We start from the raw sequence: 24,359 nt of genomic DNA, 5'->3' as shown, positions 1-24,359 counted from the left end.
AATCGACATCAAGACTTCACTCACATAAGACACTTTTTCGGTCATTTAAAAAATGTTTCTTCAGAAAAATACAATATTTTCGGATATAATTTTTAAAGGAAGCATTTTAGCGGATAAAAAAAAGTGGTAAAAAAAATCACAAAGTTTTACTACCTCTTGATAGAAATTCTTCTTTCGAAACAAACCTCCTCTCCCTTCTCAAACATTTAAAGACAGAATCAATTTTGTGCCTTGGGAAGGATATCTGTAGCCCAATAACGCCACTCATTCTTGAATTACGAATCCTTACTCTAGCTCTATGCTATTCATGAACAAATCGGTCTTTATATCCAATAATCATCAAAAAGCATCTTAAATTCGGTGCAACAAAATAATTGCTTTAACAAACTATAAACTTCTGGAGGACATTATCACTCAATAAAAGACTCCTCGTTGTACCTATTAGATTTCCAGTAAATTGGTGCAATTACTCATGGAATGCAATTTGGGAAATTGATATGTTTTCTCTATTAACTTCTGCAAACAATAACTTATTCCGTCTAGGACACACGTGGCCAGGAACTTTTGTTTTCAACCTTCTGTATCAATAAACATATGAAGGAAGCACTTCCTAACTTCCGGGATTTCCAGGGAAAATACGGCAATTTGTTCGGTTTAGTGATGGATAAAGCTTGGAAAACTTTACCTTTGTTTGCAGAATTATGAAGTATAGTAGTTCGATATAGTTGGAGTTGCTATATCTTACGTAGAATGTGTTCTAGTTTTATGTATTATTCTTAAATTTTCTATAATTTCCATTTACAAAATTAATAGATACTGAGTATTCGCTTAAAAACTTTTTCTTTATTGGAACTATGGGGGACACACTTACAGCAAAATAGTGTTGTTAAAACATTACTTTAATACTCGTATTACTTCATCTATTATACAAATATTTCAACTACAGTCTATTGTTGTGTATCAACTTTATTTGTTAAAGAATCAAATTCTGGAGTCACGACCATCTGCGATCTCTTCAGTGTGTTCAGAATCGAATGAGGCCGTTTCGTAAATGGCTGCTCCTCCGTCGAATTTTAGACTCGACGTTGATATACACTTCGAGGAGAGCCTCTTTTTGGTGAACAGGTGGCGGGGCAATCTCACCTGCGATTATATGAATTTCCACAATATCAGAATATATGAAACAAAAGTGAAGATTTCGTAGCAGGGAGTGACAGCGATAGCGATTTTGTGATATGCCGGGACAAATATCAAATTAGAAAGAATACGGCAGTAGGCGGTAGATTGCATAAACTGTTGGAGTATCTGTCTGCAAACGATTGGGCACTTAGACGTCTGTTTTGGATTACTTTGTGAAGTGGAAAAGACCAAGAGCTGTCAGAAAGCCTGTAAATACCGTGCTTAAGAACGCGAACTCCTGTACCTTGAAAAGATAACTCTCCCAGTGAGACTACGCTCGGTAGTGATAGTATGGTATTTTTGCAGAAGTGCGCATATATGTGGGACGGCAACGTCCTTAGAAATGATGGAAAGAATATTAGTTGGGATTTTTCTGGATGGACTAGAAGAGGCTGTGAGGTCGACAACAGATCACTGTTGTGTAAATCCGCTTGCAATTGATAGTGCAAGTAAGTCTGCGCCTAAGATACTGATATCCGCTATAACGAAGCGCCAAAAAAACTTTCGTTGAAGTCCTAGACTTATATGTATTTGACTGTATCCATCCATTTTAGCGATTGTGTTAGTCGAATATTCCTCAGCGCCTTGGTTAGGTAGTGGGGCCGGTTTGCGGGGTCATAAATATTTAAGGCAGCTTGATGCAGCATTTAGAATTGCCATCTCCAGAGTTCCCGTTTTTTTTTTTGGCAAAAAAGTGCAGAGGCTGGTGTATGTAGTGGGCTTTTCCGTGAACTCTTGGTGTACCAGCACGCTCCGACACTTGTTGAGCATTTCAACGAACTACTATTCCGGTCGCCCTCCTTCCCAACCCTCTCCAATAAATAGTCGAAATAGTGGGTGTTAGCGCTGCCGTCTGCTGAAGTATCCCACGATACCTCGCCAACCACAGGACACCCGCAAACCTCATGGATTTTATAGACGGGGGGAGGGGGGCGCAACATATCCAGAAACTTCTAAACTATACATTCCAAGATGGCCTGCCTGTATGCTCTCCGGAAGTCTCTGCAGACATAACGAGTAGACATAATGAGTTCGTTTTTCCGCTTTTTGTAGACGCAGTCCGCTAGCACGTCGAAGGAAAGCTTGACTGCCTCCTCATCCAGCCTACCGAGCGGGTATTTAAAAGGTGTGGCGTCCACCGTGGCATCGACGCAAATTGGGCCTCAAGTTGGCAGAGCCGCTTTGCGCACGCCAAAATTGTGTTACTCGTTTTGCCACGGCCGCTACTGAAGAGGTTTTATCCGTTGACATTCTGTTTTGTGGGTACCAAAACGACGACAACCTCTGTATCCAACAGAACTCATGTGGGATGATGATTGGAAAGTGAAGGAAAAGAGCTCTGCGCCCATTCCTGCAGAGTTTTTGTTTTTATTTCCGAGTTATCACACCCTCGGCAGATGCCGGATTTTACCTAATACTAGTACTAAATGCCAAGCATTTAGGCTCGGACGATCCTACCTACATAAAAAGTTAAGTGGCGCTGGTGGTACTGGCCGGTGGTAGGTTAATGGGAGAATCCGTCGAGTAATCCCCGCAACATCGAGCACGTATGCAGAATGGTGTACTTCTGCATGTTTGAACCAGATTGTGTGAAAGCCCCAGAACATCAAGGGAAGCCGTGAGGGAACAGTACCTGTAGCTGGCAATATTATGGGAACTAAAACCACCCGCTCGAGATGCCAAATTTCTTTGAATTTCCGAGCCAATGGCTCATAATTCACCTTCATCTCCACATATTGCCTTTCAATGTTGCTATTATGGGGGAAAGCAACGTCAGTTATATACGCGGAGCGACTCGTCTTGTCAACTAACAGTAGGCCTATAATGTGCAGTATGGCGATCAATTAGAACTTTCCGGTCTCAACACATGCTGTAAGCAGATCTATCAAGTACTGCTTGCGGCTCATATCGGTAAGCCGGACATGTTCCGTGATCAGCCGTGATACCTCCGATGTCACGAGGCGGGTTCATCCGCTGCACGGCAGAGTTTGAATAATGCATTCGGAATTTGGACATAGCAGCCCGTATCCACCGCTGGACGTTTTCCAGATCGGTCTTCGCCCACGGCAAAATTCCAAATGCATAAGCCAGTGAAGGGATAGCGAATACATGCACCAGGTTTACACGTCGCAGGAATTCGGACAGCAGAGCATCCTTCAGATCAATATCTCGAGCATGGGTTCCTTGCAGAATTCCAAGGTACTTATAGAAGTCCGTCTCGGTCATAATTTCGATGTGGAGATCACCAATGCTATGTCCGGCATGCGGGTCGTGATGATCTTTGTGGATGGCTTGGATTCGATGCTTGTCTAATCCAAACTCCATCCGAATATCACGGCTGAACATGTCTATTATTCGCAACAGACTTCTAAGGTGGTCGTCAGTACCAGCATACAGCCTGATGTCATCTAAGTACATCAAGTGTGTCAGTTCGCAATTAGCACGTAGGCCGTACTTTATTGCAAAACCATGCCCTCTAGCTTCATTCAGTAGCCATGAAATGGGGTTTAGTGTCATATAAAACCAAAGGGACAACAAATCCCCTGGAAATTCTTCCGGCCGACTCATGATCTGATTTATACTATGTGCCAACCGACTGTGTACTCTGGTAAATTTCTTATCCAGAAATTCTGCACCCGATCCAGACCTGGGCCCCTCCTGTTCTTCGAGCTGTTTATAACTCGTCGAACTTGCTCTTCGGTAACATTCGCAAAATTCATGCCAGGTGTATTGGCATGGCGGGTACCTTCGGCGCTGATTCACTCAGCATGCTCAGCATGCTGGGCACGTAAACCCCAAAGTCCACCCCAATACCCTTGTGCTTCCGCCACCGAAAAATATACTGTCTGGATGTGCTCTGTTGGAATTCATTGCGAGATCTGAAAAAGCTCCGCTGGTTCCTCGCGTATGCTGCATTCTGGACACGTCTGGAATGACTTTCGCCATACCGTCGTAACCGCCTGTATATGACAGAAAGTTTCTGCTTTTGTGTCCAGAATTTCAACTACGGGTGTCTCACTGATGATAACATAGTTCCTGTAAACCCTCTCCACTTTATTTCTCACCGGTCTGCTGGCATTGCCAGTGCTGATCTGAATCAGCCTAGCAATGTCCTGCCTTAGTGAGTCCTGCCAACGTTTCAAACGAATTTTCCATGGTGGATCTCTTTGTTCACTCAAACCAATAACACGAACGCGAATCTACTGACCGTGCAATCTGATAGCCGCAACTGCACCACAATATGCAAGTGATTATAGTCAACACACAGCCGAGATGCATCTCATTATTGATATGAGATAGAATTCTTGCAGTTGCTGGAGATGGATAGAGCCTGGGAATACCTGGTCTATGCAAAGGACCCATACCCGAAAATTCTATACACGCCCTTTGGAATTCGTCCGAACCTCAACGGAAACCTCAGCTGGATGTTGAAGAAGACTGCTTCGGCGAGTACTGAAACTGTTCCCTGCAGTGCGGCGTGGTGTTGTTGATGCCGCCGCCTCTGCCCCCATCGACTCTCGATTAACAAAAGGCGGTAAGATGTTGTACCCGCCCCCGCCGTTATTTCGTAGTAGGAATGGATGATGAAGAGGTTCATTTCTTCAGTCCATTTCATCCGCTTCCTACGCGAACCTGCTGAAGTGCGGAAGTGCCGGAACTATGCTCCTGGTGGTTGTGGCGCCCAGACGTCGAACCGCCCCCCGACTAGCAGTTTCAACGCCGTGCTGTCCTTTACGAGAGCCTGACCCAGTCACGAAGTCATATCAACAATAATGCCTAAGGTGTGTAAATATTTCAAATTGCTTCGAAAGTTCCCGGTTTGGGCTTGTGTTGCCTTAGGGTGATAGTATCGTCGCACAGAAGATCAACCATCATCTTCCTATGCAAAAGGATAGCATCGTCACGCGTCATCAGTTGATAAGAAATTTTCCCGTTACCATGATAGTCCACTGAGTTAAGGATTCACATAACGAATTAGGTGATTGTCATGTAAAAGGGATAGAAATGAGTGAAAGAGATAGAAATGACTGGTGGTCTGACAGCACCCTGCCTGGACATATAATGAGGAAACCTTGTCTTGGTGATTGCAAAAGATTTGTAGATTTCTGCAGGTTTCACCAATGGCAACATATGTGGTTTCACAAGATTAGCTGCTTTATAATTGACCCCCAACGAACATACTATTGTCGGAGTACAATACTCAGTGCGTAAACACACTCACCTATCCTTCTCAGAAAAAGCATATTCGTACTTATTCCACTTAAAAAGATGGCTACATACGCCTAGAACATCATTAATCTATATCAAGAAGGTTTCGCCACAAATATTATCCGAATCGCAGGAACTGCAGGAACTTCTGGAATATGATCAGAAAATGCAGCACAGCTGTTGTCGCAAGTGGGAAATTTATGGTATTAACAAATGTAATAAAACGGTACTAAATAGTACTTTTATCTGAGCTTACTTAGGTTGAAACAAAAAGAACAGATTTTCACCTCTGTTTTTGCCCATGTATAACGTGTAAAGTGATTGTTCGTGCACTGCGAAAAATTTCTCTAGACAAGAGTAAGTTAATGAGCGCACATCTGGATATTTATGGGATGATATAATGAACAAGTCGGGAAACCGGAAGCTGGACTCTTTAGGTACGAAAGGTTTTGTGTATTTCTTAACACGTAGCACATAAATATATGCGTATATTATGTGAGAATATCCACTTTCGGGTGATATTAACATTTATTGACTTGAATTTTCAAAGAAGCAACAACTTTGACGTATTGTAACTTGGTTAGTAATAGTACGATTTCCACCGCTCTATTATGGTGCTAGGGTGAACTTAAGGGGGTTTTGCAGCCAATTACTAAAAATTATGGAAATATACTATTATAAACTTTATTTGAACAGATATCGGTATGGAAGGTATTTCGGAGCCCAGGCACCATATAGTGGCAGCCTTCTGATTTTTTTCAGATTTTTCGGTTGGATAGTTTCTGAGAATGGACCCCTTAAACAAATGATCATTTTTAATCCCCCCCACTCCCCACCTTTCTAACAAATATCAAAGCTAAGTCCGGCATCGAAAAGTACTTATCGAGACTTTTCATTTGATACCCCACATGACTATATGAAAAAAAATGTACACCCTCTTTTGCATGTATGAGGACCCCGACTTAAATTCTACGTAAAAGGATGTAAATCACTGTTTGCGTGAGCGTTCGCAGTTTCCACCTTTCTACAAAATTTGTCAATCGCTGTAACCGTCTCCGAGAAAAATGCGTGTAACGGGGAGACAGACGGACAATAAACCGATTTTAATAAGGTTTTGTTTTACACAAAACCTTAAAAATGAACGGATTCTAAGGAAAATCGAGCAAATTTAAACTTCAGTTTCAATTTCTATGTTATGTATGTAATTGCAGCTGTTAAGCAACGATGGGTCGGACTGAAAACGTATTGAATACCATGGGGAGAATACCGTTCCCAGCTTCCTACAACGCCTTTCGGAAACCTTTTTAAGGTTTTGTGTGAAACAAAATCTTATTAGAATCGAGACGGTGTCTGTCTGTCCGTCTGTCTGTCTGTCTGTCTTTTTTTTTTTTTTTTTTTTTTTTTTTTTTTTTTCCCGATGGAAGGTGGAAAGCTTCAAAAGCTACCGCAGGCTCCTGCCACACGGTTATGTGGGACTCTTACCCACTAAAACCACCTCCTTCTCCTTCCACTCTCCCCGCGGGACTCCCATTTGGTATTACGTCGCGGGGCTGGATCAGAATTTATTCTGCGCTCATGTCAACATTCGTGTTCCTCTCGCGTTCATTCTTTCGGATGACTTCCTCCTGCCTAAGCTTCTTTCCGATGGCTGTAGTAACTTTTTCAACTTCGGTCCATATCCCCTTGGCTTTCACCATAAGCTCCATGATATTTTCGGGTGTAAAGTGCTCCCCGGTTGTAGCTTCTAATGTAGCCCTTTGGGTTTCGAATCTGGGGCAGTGAAAAAAGACGTGTTCTGCGTCCTCTGGGATGTTTGCACACTGTGGGCAATATGGCGAATCATCACGCCCAAATCGATACAGATATGCTCGATAGCCTCCATGTCCGCTCAAGAATTGAGTTAGGTCGAAACCTACTTCGCCGTGAGGTCGTTCGATCCATTTCCGGATATCCCATATGATTTTGTGAGTCCAACGGCCTTTTTCTGACTCGTCCCACTTCTCTTGCCATTCCGCGACAGTTTCAGCTCGTGCGAACTGTCGCCGACGGGCAGGAGATTCTCCGGTGAGGTACGTTCGATCGTAAAGTCGTTGTGTTTCTTTCGCCAGAATCTCAATCGGGATCATTCCTGCTATCACGCAAGCTGCTTCAGTAGAAATTGTTCTGTAAGCGCAACATGTTCGGAGTACACTTATGCGATACGCAGCTCCAATCTTTTTCTTATTTATTGTATTTTCCAGTGCATCTGCCCATACTGGGGCTGCATACAGTAGGATCGAACTGACCACCCTTGAAATAAGGAGTCGACGGCTCGGCCTTGGGCCACCTATATTTGGTAGCATTCTCGCAACCAGCGCTCCGATGTTATATGCCTTGGTTGCTGCACCCTCCACATGCAATCTGAAATCCAACCTCTGGTCAATCATTACACCTAAGTACTTAAGTGCAGGCTTGGAATAAATTGTTTGCGTTCCAACTTTGATCTTCATGGAAGTGCACTTTCTCCGCTTGGTAATAAGTACTACTTCCGTCTTATGCTCTGCGAGCTGTAGACCAGCATTCATTAACCAGGATTTAATCTCATAGACTGCTTCATTTGCATAGAGCTCGGCTTCCTCGAGAAGGCGTGCAACAACCGTCACACCAATATCGTCCGCGAAACCAATGGAAGCCACACCAGTAGGAAGGTCTAGGGTCAGTACCCCGTTATACATAATAATCCACAAGAGTGGCCCTAGGACAGACCCTTGTGGAACTCCGCATGTCGTTTGGTAGGATTTCATTCCTTCATCTGACTCGCAGCACAGAGTCCTATCGATTAGGAAGTCGGCAACAATACGCACCAGGTACTTCGCCACGCCTAAGTTGATTAGGGACTCAAGTATCTTGCTCCATCTAGCGGAATTGAAGGCATTTTTCACATCAAGTGTAATCACTGCACAACATTTGCCCTCGTCAAGTGCGGTCTTAGCTGTGTTAGCTACTAGGACAAGTGCATCGGTTGTAGACCTCCCCTTTCGAAAACCGAACTGATTTTCGGAGAGACCGCCATTCTTTTCGGCAATTCGAATTAATCTGTTATAGATTACTCGTTCGAATAGTTTGCCAGTATTATTAAGAAGGCATATCGGCCTGTAGGACGAAGCTTCACCCAAAGGTTTGTTTGGCTTGGGGACTAGAATTAATTTCTGCTTCTTCCATTGTGTAGGAAATACTCCTTCTTTAAGGCATGTGGTGAACGCCTCGGCAAACATATTTGGAGCTATTTTTACTGCTGCCTTCAGAGCTTTATTGGGGACGCTATCCAAGCTAGGTGCTTTGTTTCCAACAATTTTATCCGCAGCTTCGAGGACCTCCTTTTCGGTTACCATTGGAACTTCGGCGGTGTCTATCTCGACAGTGGGAAGGTCAGCGGTACTCACATTCTGCGGGAAAAGATCCGTTACTATCTCATCAAGCAGAGTAGGGGAAGAGATCGGTGGGGAGCGTTTGCCTTTAACTTTCGATATTACGGTTTTATAGGCGCCACCCCAGGGGTTCGTATCAGCTTCATTACACAGTCGCTTAAAGTGTTCGCTTTTACTTTTCATGATGGCCACATGTAGTTTCTTCCGAGCGTTTTTATATTCTTCATGTAATTGCTCGTATCCAGATCGGTTTCTATTTCGCTGACTGCGCCTTCTGGCCTTGAGGCAGGCCTTGCGGCATTCTCCGATTTCAGAATTCCACCAAAAGTTCGGAGCTCGCTTCTGCGATACAACATACCTTGGCATGGATGCGTCACATGCCCGTCGCAACTTCTCGCCAATCTGCAGAGCTTTATTTTCTGCGCTTCCTTCAAGCGCTGTATTTTGCTGCAGAACCTCTACGAAAATCTCCTCGTCAAACCTATTAGCTGCCCACCTTTCAGCTCTCGTCCGAGACCGTTTCAATCGTTTTCCATGTCTGATTTCAAAAATAATGGCCTGGTGGTCGCTATGTGTATATTCGTCACTGACATACCACTGCAGATCCTTAGCTAAAACATCGCTAACAAAAGTGACATCTATCACGGACCCCATTTCTCTCTTACGAAAAGTGTTCACGCATCCAGTGTTAGGCACTACAAGATTCAGACGAGAAAGAGCTTCGAGTAATATTCGTCCTCTTGCGTTCGTTTCTCGGCTGCCCCATTCGTCAGCCCATGCGTTGAAATCTCCAGCCACTATCTTAGGACTATGGTTTTGTGCGTCTGTTACTAGCCTCTCCACCAAAGAATGGAACTCCTCTGTCGTAAGGCTTGGAGCCGCATAACAGCTGTAAATAGATATTCCGCCTATTTTTGCTCTAGTGAAGCCATTCTCGAGGATCTTGGTGGTTCCTTCTATGGCCCGATTTCCGCATGTCCATATCGCTGCCTTTCCGCTCTTATCCGCGACCCATACTCCACTGTCTAGGTTTTTGTACTGCTCGCAGATAATAGCAACGTCGATTTTGTTTTCGAATATCGTCTGGGAGAGCAGGTCCTGAGCCGCTTGGCAATGGTTCAGGTTTAGCTGTAGGAACCTCATTTGCGCATAGTGTTGATCGCCTTCCTATACACCGGACATGTGCTGCTGCCTGTGACATGGGCGCTGTCAATGTCGTTTATTTGCCTGCAGAACAGACAATTGGGTTTTTCTTCGCAGGCTTTTGCAATGTGGCCTTTATTTCCGCATTTACGACACAGGTCGGACCTATCGTGAACGCTAGCACATTTCTTCGCCACGTGCCCAAATTCCAAACACCTGAAGCATCTTTTTAGAGTTATCTGCTCTCGTAGTCGGCAGACGACCCAGCCAATCCGAACTTTACTGGCTGTGATAGCCTTTTTGGCCGCTTCAAGTGTTAGGCTTATGGACGCAGTTTGTGTGCCGCCATATGCCTTCCTCAGCCGTAGAATATCTCGCTCCTGGACCGACTGTATTCCCAACTGGGATCGTAGCGCTTGACAAATTTCGTCTTTCGTTGTGATCTCGTCCAAGTCTTTACACTCAATGACCACACGATTTTGACTGAGCTTCACTTCTGCCGCCTCACCCAGTGACGACTCGATTTTTTTCTGCAAGTCTTCTGACTTGTTTTCGCCTGGTTTGAATTCCAGCAATAGGTCGCCCTTCTGTGTTCGCCTTATGCGGTTCACACTTTCACCTAGCTTCTGTCTGTCTGTCTGTCTGTCTGTCTGTCTGTCTGTCACACCCGATTTATTCGGAAACGACTAGACCGATTGTCACGAAAATTGGTGAGAGTATGTAATCTGGTGATCCCTTTACATGCAGTAAGTGGCGCCATCTTGTGTTAAGTTTAAGGGGGGGGGGGCTCCCCATACATGTGAATGGAGGGTGCAAATTTTTTTTTCGCAGAATGTAGCCACGTAGGGTATCAAATGAAAGGTCTTAATTAGTACTTTTTGAAACTGGTTCAATATTTGATATTGGGTGAAACATGGAGGAGTGAGCGCTCAAAATATGACCCCCAAAAAGTGTAACAGGTCTCGTTCTCAGAACCTATCCAACCGAAAAATCTGAAAAAAATCACAGTGGTGCATCTCTACGAAATCTAGGCCTCAAAATATATCCGGTTCCGATATCTACACAAATAAAGTTAATAATAGTATATTTCCACATTTTAAAAATTTACCCGGCACCCCCCCCCCCTTATGTTCATCCCAGAAGTACAAAATTTGGCATGCGTGTAATGAAGAACATAATGCACAGTTTGGTCAAGTTTGAAGAAAATCCAACTATTATTAACAAAATTATAGGGGGTGAAACTTTACAATTTTTTGTGAATTTCGTGCACTCTACAACCTGCATGACGTCATCATCACATATCAATTCGTCAATACCACAACGAAATGAGTTCTTATGAATTGGGTCGCCGAGAATTATTTTGTTTTAGTTTTTAAGGTTTTGTGTGAAACAAATCCTTATTAGAATCGAGACGGTGTCTGTCTGTCCGTCTGTCCGTCTTTTTAAGGTTTTGTGTAAACACAAAACCTTATTAAAATCGGTTTACCGTCTGTCTGTCTGTCTGTCTGTCTGTCTTTTTTTTTTTTTTTGTTGAGGAGGTGGAAATCTTCAAAAAGACACTGGTCTGGACACACCAGCGTGTGGGATTTTTACCCACTAAAACCACCCCCGACTCCCTCCCTGCCCCGCGGAACCACCATAAGGTATTACATCACGGGGCGGAGTCAGCTCACTCTAGCTTTGTCACCTTTCTTCTATACGCGGCGCACGTGACCGCGTTTTTCTCCTCTCCTCTGCTTTTCGCAGTTTACTTTGGATAGATGCGATCATGGAGTTTACCGCATCCCAATTCTCTTGATGTGCTAGCATTTTCGGCACCAGATTTTCTGGTACCAGCATCTCCCCTAGAGTCTCCTCTAGATTCCTCCTTTCTTCCACAAATCTCGGACAGTGGAAGAATACATGCTCTGGGTCCTCTGGGACTCCATTGCAATTTGGACAATCGGGTGAGGTCTCCAATTTAAACCTGTGAAGGTATTGGAGATATCCTCCGTGCCCCGTGAGAAACTGGGTGAGATTATAATTAATCTCACCGTGTCGTCTCTCCAACCACTCCTTGATGGCAGGAATGAGCCTGTGCGTCCACCGGCCCTTTCCCGAGCGTTCCCACCGCTCTTGCCATCTATTTATGGATCTCTCCCTTTCAGTCTTCCTCGTCCGCGATGAGGAAGAGGTTGGCTTTGCATTGTATATGTTCGCCATCTCATCTGCCAAGATGTCAATCGGCATCATTCCAGAGATGACGAATGCTGCATCATCTGAGACAGTCCTGAAGGCAGAGCATACCCTCAGGGCTGTCCTCCTGTAGACTGAACTCAGTTTGGTAGCGTTCCCTGACATCCACAACGCCTCCCTCCAAACTGGGGTCGCATAGAGCATGATCGAGGTCACCACCCTGGCTATAAGCAACCTAGAGGTATGCCGTGGCCCTCCAATGTTCGGCATCATCCTTGCCAGGGCCATACTTGCAGTGGATGATTTGTGGCAAACATACCGCACATGTTGCTTATAGCTAAGCTTCCTGTCTATCACCACTCCCAAGTATTTGATGGTCGGCTTGGAAGTGACGATATGATTCCCGATTCTAATACAGGCGTAATCTCTCTTCCGGCGCTTAGTGATGAAGACCGCTTCCGTTTTTTTCCTCCGCAAGTGTCAGACCAGAGCTCTTTAGCCAACTTTTAACAGCACCGATTGCCTCACTTGAGTATAACTCAGCATCTTCAAGATGCTTTGCGACAACAACCAGCGCTATGTCGTCAGCGTAACCCACCACTGTGGCTTCCCCCGGGAGGGGAAGATTAAATACATCGTTGTACATGATGTTCCACAGTAGTGGGCCCAATACGGAGCCCTGCGGGACACCCGCGGAAACAACGTACTCCTGCGGTCCGTCATCGGTGTCATACCAGAGCCTCCTTTCAGTTAAATAACTAACGACGATAGCAGCGAGATAGGCGGGAATACCAACCTTCGCTAAAGATTTCCGTATTAGATTCCAATTGGCCGAATTGAATGCATTTTTCACATCCAGGGTTACTACCACGCAATATTTGCTGGTACTACCCTTTCCGTGAATTGCATCTTCGGCCAAGCCAGTAACCAATTTGATGGCATCAATGGTTGATCTGGCTTTACGGAACCCATACTGCCGATCCGAAAGGCCGCTTTGGCTCTCAACAACCGGGAGTAATCTATTATAGATTACCCGCTCTAGCATTTTCCCCACCGTGTCCAGGAGACATATGGGTCGATATGACGACGGTTCACCTGGAGGTTTACCTGGTTTAGGCAGAAGTACCAACTTCTGCCGCTTCCATGCCATTGGAAATATCCCCTCGGACATGCACGCTTCGAACAACTCAGCGAACATGTCCGGTCTGGATTTCACGGCAAGCTTAAGGGCCTTATTCGGTACTCCGTCCAGGCCCGGCGCTTTGTTGTCTCCTATTCTACCGCAGATATCCAACAGCTCGTCTCTGGTGACTGGCGGAATTGCCGCCACATTCAGAGGTGGTTGGAATGTGTCGGTGCTCTCCTCTTGCTGGGGGAATAACCCCTGGATGATTTTTAGCAAGAGGGTGGGGCACGTGATCTGCGGAGATGAGCGGCCTCTGAATCGTCCCATCACGATTCTGTAGGCATTCCCCCACGGGTTTATGTTCGCTTCTGAGCAGAGCTCCTTAAAGCACTCCCTCTTGCTTCGCTGGATGGCGAGCTTGAGGTTTTTGCGGGCTGCCTTATAGGCGCGCTCCTTTTGTCCCTGTTCGACTCTACCTACCGCCCTCTGAGCCACTCTTCTGGCTCGGTGGCAGGCTGATCGAAGGCCGGTCAGTTCATCATTCCACCAGTAGTTTGGACTTCTACTGGGGAATGAACACCTTCTAGGCATGGACGCGTCACACGCTTTGGCAATGCATTGAGCCAGATGGACGGCTCTTTCCGTAGAGGTGCCTGCTTTATCAGGCTGATCTAACCACACCTCTATGAAGGTCTCCTCATCCAAAGATTTTGCAGACCTCTGTCTGTCTGTCTGTCTGTCCGTCTGTCTGTCTGTCTGTCTGTCTGTCTGTCTGTCTGTCCGTCACACGCATTTTTCTCGGAGACGGTTATAGCGATTGACACCAAATTTGGTAGAAAGGTCGGAACTGTGAACGCTCACGCATACAGTGAATTACATCCTTATACGTCGAATTTAAGGGGGGGTCCCCATACATGCAAAAGAGGGGTGTAAAATTTTTTTTCATCAAATATAGTCATGTGGGGTATCAAATTAAAGGTCCCAGTTAGTACTTTTCGAAGCCGGTCTTAGTTTTGACATTTCTTGGAAATGTGGGGAGTGCGGGGGGTTGAAAGTGATCATTTCTTTAAGGGGGCCATTCTCAGAAACTACCAAACCGAAAAATCTGAAAAAAATCAGGAGGTTGCCAATATATGGTGCCTTGGCTCCGAAATACCTTTCATACCGATATCTGTTCAAAGAAAGTTAATAATAGTATATTACTATACTTTTTTGTAATTGGCTGGAAACCCCCCTTAGATTCATCCTAGCGGCCCGAAATTCTGCAATGATATAGGCTATAATGTAGAGCATGATCATACCAAGTTTGATGGAAATCGCACTATTACTAACAAAGTTATAATACTTCAAATTTGTTGTTTCTTTGAAAATTGAAGACTATGAATGTCAATATCACCCGAAAGTGGATATTCTCACATAATATATGGATATATTACGTGCTACGTACTAAGAAATACACAAAACCTTTCGTACCTGAAGCGTCCAGCTTCCGGTTTCCCGATTTGTTTTTTTTTAGGGGGTGGAAATCTTCAAAAGACTCTGGCATGGGCATGCCAGAGTGTGGGATTTTTACCCACTAAAACCACCCCCGACTCCCCCCCTACCCCGTGGGACCACCTTTAGGTATTACATCACGGGGCGGAGTTAGTTTACTTTAGCTAGGTCTCCTTCCATCTACCCGCGGGGTTCGTAACCGCGTCTTCCTCACTTCTTCTGTTTTTCGCAGTTTTTCCTGGATTACAGCGATCATGGAATTGATCGCATCCCAGTCTTCCTAACGGGCTACCATTCTTCGGACAAAATTTTCCGGTGATAGCACTTCACCTAGAGTTTCCTCCAGGTTCCTCCTTTCTTCCAATAACCTAGGACACTGGAAGAAAACGTGCGCCGGGTTCTCTGGGACCCCGCAGTTTGGACAATTAGGCGAGATGTCCAATTTAAACCTGTACAGGTATTGACGGTATCCTACATGGCCGGTGAGAAACTGGGCGAGATTATAATTGATCTCCCCATGCTTTCTCTCCAGCCTCTCCCCGATGGAAGAGATCAACCTGTAAGTCCAACGACCCTTTTCTGACTGGTCCCATCGCTGTTGCCACCTGCTTATGGATCTCTCCCTTTCGGCTGTTTTCACCTGAGATAAGGGAGAGATGGACCTGGTGTTATAAATGTTCATCATTTCGGTTGCCAGGATGTCAATCGGCATCATTCCCGAGATGACGAACGCTGCATCGTCTGAGACGGTCCTGAAGGCAGAACACACCCTTAGGGATGTTCTTCTGTAGACCGCAGTCAGTTTATGTGTATTGCCTAAAACCTGCAGTGCTTTTCCCCAAACTGGGACTGCATACAGCATGATAGAGCTCACCACCCTGGCTATGAGCAGCCTGCAAGTATGCCGCGGGCCTCCTACATTCGGCATCATTTTTGCCAGAGAAATACTCGTGGTGGATGCGCGTTTACAAGTATGCTCTATGTGCTGCTTAAAATTAAGTCCTCCGTCTATCATCACCCCCAAGTATTTGATGGCCGGCTTGGAAGTGATGATACGATTCCCGATTCTAATGCAGGCGTAATTTCTTTCCGTCTGTCCGTCTGTCTGTCTGTCACACCCGATTTATTCGGAAACGGCTAGACCGATTGTCACGAAAATTGGTGAGAGTATGTAATCTGGTGTTCCCTTGACATGCAGTAAGTGGCGCCATCTTGCGCCATACATGTGAATGGAGGGTGCACATTTTTTTTTCACAGAATGTAGCCATGTGGGGTATCAAATGAAAGGTCTCAGTTAGTACTTTTCGAAACTGGTTCAATATTTGATATTGGGTGAAACATAGGGGAGTGAGGGCTCAAAATATGACCCCCAAAAAGTGTAACAGGTCTCGTTTTCAGAACCTAGCCAACCGAAAAATCTGAAAAAAATCACAGTGGTGCATCTCTACGAAATCTAGGTCTCAAAATATATCCGGTTGCGATATTTGCACAAATAAAGTTAATAATAGGATATTTCCACATTTTAGAAATTTACCCGGCACCCACCTTATGTTCACTTCCTGAGTACAAAATTTGGCATACGTGTAATGAAGAACATAATGCACAGTTTGGTCAAGTTTGAAGAAAATCCAACTATTATTAACAAAGTTATAGGGGGTGAAACTTCACAATTTTTCGTGAATTTTGTGGACTCTATAACCTGCATGACGTCATCATCACATATCAATTCCTCAATACCACAACGAAATGAGTTCTTATGAATTGGGTCGCAGAGAATTATTTTGTTTTAGTTTTTTAGTTATTTGTCAACCAGACATATGTGTATGTAGGTATATAATAGATGCGTGCTAATGAACTTTGCGGGTAGTGCCTAATTCAAATAGATATAAGAAGTAAATCGGAAATATGGGTACGATCAATTTATATACGTGCATATATGTGTACAGTATTCGGTAATAGGCAGTTTGTTTGTTTAGGGTGGGCGTGATATCTATGGCTGTAATATGTACGTATGTCTCGTAGTTTGGAAAAATATGAAGGATTATGTTAGATTTGTAGCTATATACGGACAGAAAAATGTGCGTTGAAGTTTCTCACATAAGATGAACACAAAACCTTTATACCCGAAGCGCGAGCTTCCGGTATTCCGACTTGTTTTGAGGAAATATGGAGTGTATGAAATTTGAACAGGGACGACTGATTTGCAACCAGGTTAAGATTTACCGATTGGGGAGGCAATTAAAATCGGCGTGGGGCATTGTACAATAACCCTTCTCGTGCTGAGAGTGAAGTGTATTTAGGGTTGTTGTCCTGCCGGAAGGCAAAGGATTGTTCTATACCTTTCTTCTTTTTCATGTTCTTTTTACTTCTGGTCGCTTTGAAGCGTCAATTTAACTTGCTCCCGGCATTATTCTTGAAAGTTGCATGTAATCCACTTTAGCTTACTTATAAAACCCAAATAGGTTGTATTTACTGTTGCCATAAAACTAAATGGCCAAGACTTTTATAATACACTCTTTCACAAAGGCAGGCTGCTTTCTTGGTTATTTTGAGGGGAAAACGCGTTTTTTCTGCCCGAGTGACTGTAAAACTATGCTACCAACAATACTGTTCTTCCATAACGTAGCGCTTTTGAAAGAATTTTTATGAGAATGACATCACATTGTTCACTTCTTCAGTGGGTCGCCCCAATTTACATCGAATTTAGTGTGTTATAAGGTATCAACCCTTTATTGTGTTGTGGGTCGTCACCAAGACCCCTACTTCCTTTTTGCGATTTTATGAGAATTTTGAGATATTTTACGAAGTGACTTCAGATAGCGTAAGTACCTGTTTAATTAACTACTAACTACTTACTGAGAAATGAGGAAAAGTACTGACGTTCTGATGAACTTCAAAAAGTTCTAAATTTAGTACTTTTGTACTAAAAGGCCAACATCGACCACCACTGATGGTAAATACTATTGCCAATATGCTGTTTGCACAGTCATTGATAAAATCAAAACCAAAAGACAAGAACTTCCAATCGAGACAGACCCCGAATACCGATTGTCACGCCACTGATGATGATGATCCGGAAAGCCCATAATTTGTTTCGTTGATCTATCAACGCTGCTGATCCTCTTTGGTTCAACATGCACGCTGCTTTCTCAGAGAAAATGTTTATAGCCTCTTTCAGTTGTAAGGGTGAATCCATATTACGAGGTCTAAAAGTAACATACATAATGTGTAACAGAACGACTGAAGTGTTCAATGGCTCATCTATCAGTGTTTCATTTACGTATCGGAAATTTATGCTGCCGCAGTTTGCAGTGTCCAGTGTGCCTTGTCGTTTCCAGTCAGTTTAGACATTCCTCAAATAGAAATGTCGCTAGTTGAGTGGACTTCTATATTACGTACAAACGGAGAGATGTCAAAAACCACAGGAATATATGGTAGTTTTGATAATTTATTTTTACCTATCTCAACAGCATGTATGATTTTGTCTTCCATGATTTCGACCTGTCGTTGCCGATTCATCAAAATGTATTTTAGCTTCTCCCAAGTTTTCCCACGGAGCTTACTATCCTTTACTTTACATATGTATGTTTCTAGTTACACCCATTCGTCTCACTCTGGGTTAATCGATTGTATTGCATGCCAATTAAGTTGCCGCCTTTCTATAGTGTGGCCGATTAACTACCGCTTTCACCTTGCAATCAGCACGTCTACTGTCACCTGCTCTGTGCTTGTGCGTGTCGAACCAGAACACACCTACTACACGAGAGAGGTGGGCATTAAGGGAGGCTTGGGAATTTCGTGTAAAAGTAATGGCCTCTTTGCGTGGGGTGCTCCCATATAAAAGCACAGAAAATATTGGCGCGGAATACCATCAACATGATAAGGTATCGCCATTGCTATATCTTAGACAAAACAGCAAAGGCGCATTCAGTACTGTTGACGCGTCGGGTAATGTTAATAGTCAGCGCGCATCCACCATCGGGATAAATAACGCTATTTAGGTAAGCCAATCGATCGTTCAGGGTAGGAAGAGTGTGTTAACCCGTTAGACATAATAACTTTGGTTTTGCAGAAGATTCTTCTGACTTTGCTTATCTCCCTCCCCAAATATAGAGGTGTTTGATCAAGATCCATTACGAGAGGCGAGCAGGTATTACCTGTTTTCCGGAAGTCATCACCATATTCGAGGTGTTTTTGGATAGATGTTAGTGTCTATTGAAGCGTTCCACATCTCCCTTCTACGTAACGGATTTACAAAATCAAGTGAAGCGGAGATCCCAACGCTCCTTTAGGATTTTGCGTAAAATAGAATCCTAGTAGAATCGGTCTGTCTTTCTGTGTAACCGTCCGGCTGCCTGCCTGTCATAGGCATTTTCTCGGAAATGATTAGTCCTGTTGATTGGAAATTGGGTGAAAACGTGGAAACTATGAACCCCACGCATGGGGTGAGTAACATCTTTTTCCGTTAAAGTTAAGGGTGTCTTGACATGTGTAAGAGGGTGCACATTTATTTTTATCGCATTTATTTTTATCGCATATTTGGAGTATTAAAGGATAGATTTCAATTAGTACTGTCCAAAGCTCAAATCTGACATTTAATGCAAAAGAGGTGTGCGCGGGGGTTGGAAAATTATCATTTTTTTACGAACTAGCTCTCATAGACTACCCAGTAATGAAATTTTGCAGTAATATATGCTACCGAGTTTGACGAGCGCAATTACAAATTCACTTTTGATGTTCGTTGTCCTCGGCTTTCCAAAAATTTTCGCGGTACTGAAACTACAATGCATCACGTTCGCCACCTCTAACGCCGCGCAGAAAAGGCGTTTTGAATTTCATTTTCCCCAAATACTATCAATGTAATGTGTCTGTTGTTAATTTCGCTCGTTATTTTTAGATACTACAGAGACCCCAGAAAAGACAAAGCCTAACAAAAGCAAGTGCATATATGCATACATATAAGGAGATTACCCCTCTTCTTTAAAAGGTATTAAAAATCGTACAATAGACTAGATTCTCATTTACGCCCCAAATATTTATATCGCACTAACTGTTAAGCAGGGTATCAGGATGAAGTATATTTGCTTAATTTGCATACTTCTCATCAATAAACATCCCTGCCAATGGTTTCCGGCGAACTGAATAATAAATAATTAAATCCAACACTGATAGGTGTTGGAAGAGATAATTTTAATGGGCGCTTTGCACCGGATGTTTACATTACGATATTTATATTGTATGCAAATCTCCATGATCCTGGTTGCAAAAAGCTTCAGGGCGAATTCTATGTTGGCTGTGTATTTATATGAAAATTATTCGTGGGAATTCCGTCGACAGTAAAAAGATAGATCTTTTCTGAGTTTACGTATTTATAAGGTCTACCAAAGGGATTATAGATAAAAACACTCTCACAATATAGAAACATAGTTTTCAACTTTACCCCTCCTGTTAGCTATTTTGAAAGTAAAACTATGAGTAGCGAAGCGGTCCGTTTAGAAAAGGTAGCACATGTAGAGATACGAGAAAAAAAAATTATTTTAAATAATAAAAACTTGTTATTCCTATTCTCTAGTGTTGATTTATTGGTCTTGTAAATACCGATATTTCGGGGACCGCTTGTTCCCTTCATCAGTCCTAACAAGTTTTTATTATTCAAATAGTTTAATCGCTAGAAATACCGCGTAATTACACTCAGATAAAAATTTATTATTTTATTCATAATATTATAATAATAATAAGGGATGTCGCGCTACGTCCTTTTCTTTTTTTTACCGCATACTAACTATAAACTATATTACGTCATTTAACGGCAGGAACCTTATTATGTTTCCTACTTCCTAGTGTACCAGCCTGTCATGTGGTATTAAGTATTCATCCAGATGCCTCAACCTACTTCATACAAGTACTGGACACTGTGCTAGAACATATATAAAGGTTTCATCACTCTCCTCACAGAATTTATAGACAGTGTCCGTAGATATTTCAGGTGATAGTTTAGTCTGCAGTGGTATCAACACCCCTTTGTAGGTGAACCATGCCATTGCCCAGATGCGTTGCATAGTGTCCCAATCCGTTTTCTTGGGATTCCTTATAATTCTATCTACTTCCAAAATACTCTCAATGTGAATCTGATTATTCTGTGATCCGGCTTATCCGACATGCTCCAATTGACTCCCCGCCTTATTTTCACTAATGATGGAAATCAATGGTGCAATCCAACAAATCTCTCAAAGACCGTTGTGTTATGTTTTTGAGATTATCAGCATTTGAAATTTCAATCAAATCCGAAAAGCCCGTGCCATGTTGTGTAACATCACAACTCGAGCCAAGAAACTTCAGTAGCCTGGCAACTGGCGGTTACTCATAAAAATATAAACCTGTCAAAATTAATTAACTGCGTGAAATGCTAAGGAGGATGGTGAAATATTATTTCATGCCTTCTTGTACAAAAGCCCAATCCATTTTTTTACTCGGATACTTCCTCCTTGCATACCGTGAGTCTGCCCCTGGTAAGTCTAGGGTTCTTGAACTAGTACTATTGTAATAACTTCCTTGGAACTTGTCTTTGCAAGTACTGCAAATGCAGTTTTTACTATATTGAAAGTTTACCCGGGCTATTTTAGTGCAAGCCACTTGCTCCGTTAGTGTTTGAAGGTTTTCCTGCGAAGTGTTATTCTCCTCCACAGATATGGCATTTCCTTGCGATTCGCTGTCCGACTTGGACCCTAGAAGGGCTCGGTCCTGGCCTTTAAACTTACTTCTAGGACCTCGGAAGGCGTTCCACCCGATGTGTCCGAAGTATCCTTCCTTGGTTGCTTTCTACCCACGTGCGCAGCTTCGCTAGCAAATCTGTAATTGATGAGGCAGTTACGATGTTTAATTGCCTCTAGGGATCAATCGTCTACCCCGCTCGTGAGGAGTTTGCCTTCGCCCTTCTTTTGTTTCTAACCGCGTGTGGATAGCCATGTTTTGAGTGCGTGGAAGCTTCTCCGTCTCAATCGCTGCGGTTGTGGGAAGATAGACCGTCATCATGTGCGCCCCTAGTATATCATCCCCAGCGCATGTCGACAGTTCCGGTCCCTTCTATCCTGGCAGTTTAACGATGGTAGTCCTAAGCTAGTTCAATGTGTTTTCTGTCGCCCAGTCTACCTGTATAAGACCTCGTCGAAAGCATATGCCGGTGAACACGAGCTCCTTATTCCATCCCTCGCACGTCTCAACGACGATAAGGTTCTCAATTATTTCATGCTCCTGATGAATGACAATTTGTTTCGGAAATACTTTTGACAGTATGGCCAGTCGAATGCTTTTTATCGTATTAGTATAGCTAACGGCGACTCTTCTGGCTCCTGCTTCCATTGCCGATCAATCCGAGATTTCCCCTTTTTTGGACTCGAATTTAGGTTTCTTGAGAGCAATTCCGTCTGCGGACTGATTTCTGCTACTCCCCGCTTCCTTGACTCTGGTGTCTTTAAGTGTCGTTAAGATTGCACGCCTGTCGGCCTCACGCAGGTGCTAATTGGTATCTGTGGCAGGTGCTAATTGGAGACATCCTGGCTGACGTCTGATATGGTAACCTCTGGCGTACCCTTGCTCTTCCTTACTTTTTGAGCAGGGACCTTCGCAGTAGCCCAATGTTAACCTTGGTTTTACTGCTTGACTTCCCAACCGCTCCCTTCTTAGGTGTAGTTATGTGGCTTTCAATTTTACAGAAATATGCCTCCGCCTGATGGGCCAGTTTGTTGTTCGATTGTCAAATATTTCTTTGAGTCACATATCAACCCCAGAGGTTGGTTGGCTCCCACAAGGCTTTATTCTACATCAGTCTATCCTGTAATCAACTGCCTGAGCCCTCGTTATTCAACATTTATTTAAAAATTTGCACTTTCCTATTTCGCATTTAAGTATCAACAAATATGGGAAGCTCCAAGCATGCTGCCTTGCATGTTTGGTCCACATTTTAGTCCAACAATGTATGCCCAGTATGATGTGATTTCCTCTGTACGAGTAAAATATCGGTCTTTATTCTGCACTGGCGTCATCAAAGGCAACTTTCGAAATATAAAAATATACTATTATTAACTCTATTTGAGCCGATATCACAACAGAGAGTATTTTGAGGCCTAGATACCATGAATATTTACTTTTTTTTAATTTTTCGGTATTCGGTAGTTTCTGAGAACAAGTCCTTAGCTAACTAACTAACCCTCACTCCTCCCCTTTGCACCTAATAAAGTTAATATTATATATATATATATACTAATCTAATAATATATATATATACTAATCTATTACTATACTATACTATTATATATATATATATATTAATCGAGATGGCTATATTCGGTGAAAGAGTCGTTTACTTTTATGGAGATTCCCCCCGTCCTCAAGTTAAACGTGGAACAATATAATTCCCCACATGCGAGAGCCTTATCAGTTCCAATCTTTCTACGAACTGTCATGACAATAGGTGCAACCGTTTCCGAGAATAGTGCGTGTGACAAGCAGACAGACAGACAGTGAATCGATTTTAGTAAGGTTTTATTTTTAAAAAAACCTTAAAGATATGCTCTAGTTCGCATAGTTCTCATATTTTACTTGTGGAACTCACAAGTTATCAGTTTACAGAGAAAGAAGGATATTACCATCCTGGCTTATTTTTACCCGGAATTTATCTAACGCACTTATTCACAATTTTTACGGATGCAAATATTTAATCACACCTAATGATGCGTCTTCTTATTTTCACTATAGGGGTCCTGTTTAAAGGATGGTGACCTGGCACGGGCGCGGATGAATGAAGCTGAGGCCTGTTTCATCTTAGCGGCGAGAAATTATGCCGATAAAACTGCTGCCGACGAACATACAATTCTGCGATCTTGGGCTGTGAAAGATTTTGCTCCTAATGTTCCACAATATGTACAGATATTTAGGTAAGTAATAAAGTTTTAATTCTTCTAGTTCGAAATTAAAACAAATTATTATTAGCAACGACTTAACCATGCATACATTTTCCGGTGTACTTGCCTACATACATATCTCACTCACGAGCGACCAAATCAAATCGATTTTTTTTATTAAATTTTTTTATTTAATTTGTGGTAATGGGCTTTGAGCTTTGAGGTTGTTTCATCTACCCGAAATCTAAAAAAATATATTTAGCTAGTAGCTGTAATTTACATATTTTTTTAATCTTTTAGAGGTTGTAAAAATAGAACAAATCAAAATTATCTGAACCCAAGCTTCTTTCTAATAAACTATCAGAAGACAGATTGTCATATGTTGATTTCGTCAACTGTACAGATCGATGGGAAATCTGCCATGCTGAAAACTTGTGATAGTTCCTTGGGTCTCGGCCTTATGCCCCTTGATAAACGGAGCCTATCCGAAATACTTATGAAAAAATATGCTTTTCACGAAATCCTTCTTATCGCGTATTCTTAAGATCATAGACTTTCGCAATAAGATGACAACAGAAACATGTAAGGTACATGTACTTCATTTAGTCAAATTAAGGTAGACCGTGCAAGCAATTTATTCTCTTTTGGGAAATTGACCTGTGTTATTCTATATATACAAGGTATGCCAAGCAATGAGCAGGACGGAACTGTTCCCAGAATGAAGAG

At 43.0% G+C, this 24,359-nt stretch overlaps 1 protein-coding gene across 10 annotated transcripts in view; it reads left to right on the top strand.

The window, feature by feature from the left end:
- LOC119654275 (potassium channel subfamily T member 2) overlaps positions 1-24,359 on the top strand; it is a 766,604-nt gene that overhangs the window by 589,688 nt on the left and 152,557 nt on the right. For all 10 annotated transcript variants that reach the window (XM_038059612.1, XM_038059632.1, XM_038059605.1 and 7 more), the window contains one exon: positions 23,488-23,666. In XM_038059612.1, coding sequence (XP_037915540.1) covers positions 23,488-23,666 — 179 coding nt within the window. The remainder of the gene's footprint in view (positions 1-23,487; positions 23,667-24,359) is intronic.

Source organism: Hermetia illucens, chromosome 1 (genome assembly GCF_905115235.1).
Source record: "Hermetia illucens chromosome 1, iHerIll2.2.curated.20191125, whole genome shotgun sequence".
In the NCBI taxonomy this organism is placed as follows: Eukaryota; Metazoa; Arthropoda; class Insecta; order Diptera; family Stratiomyidae; genus Hermetia; species Hermetia illucens.
This window is presented reverse-complemented; position numbering and strand designations above follow the sequence as displayed.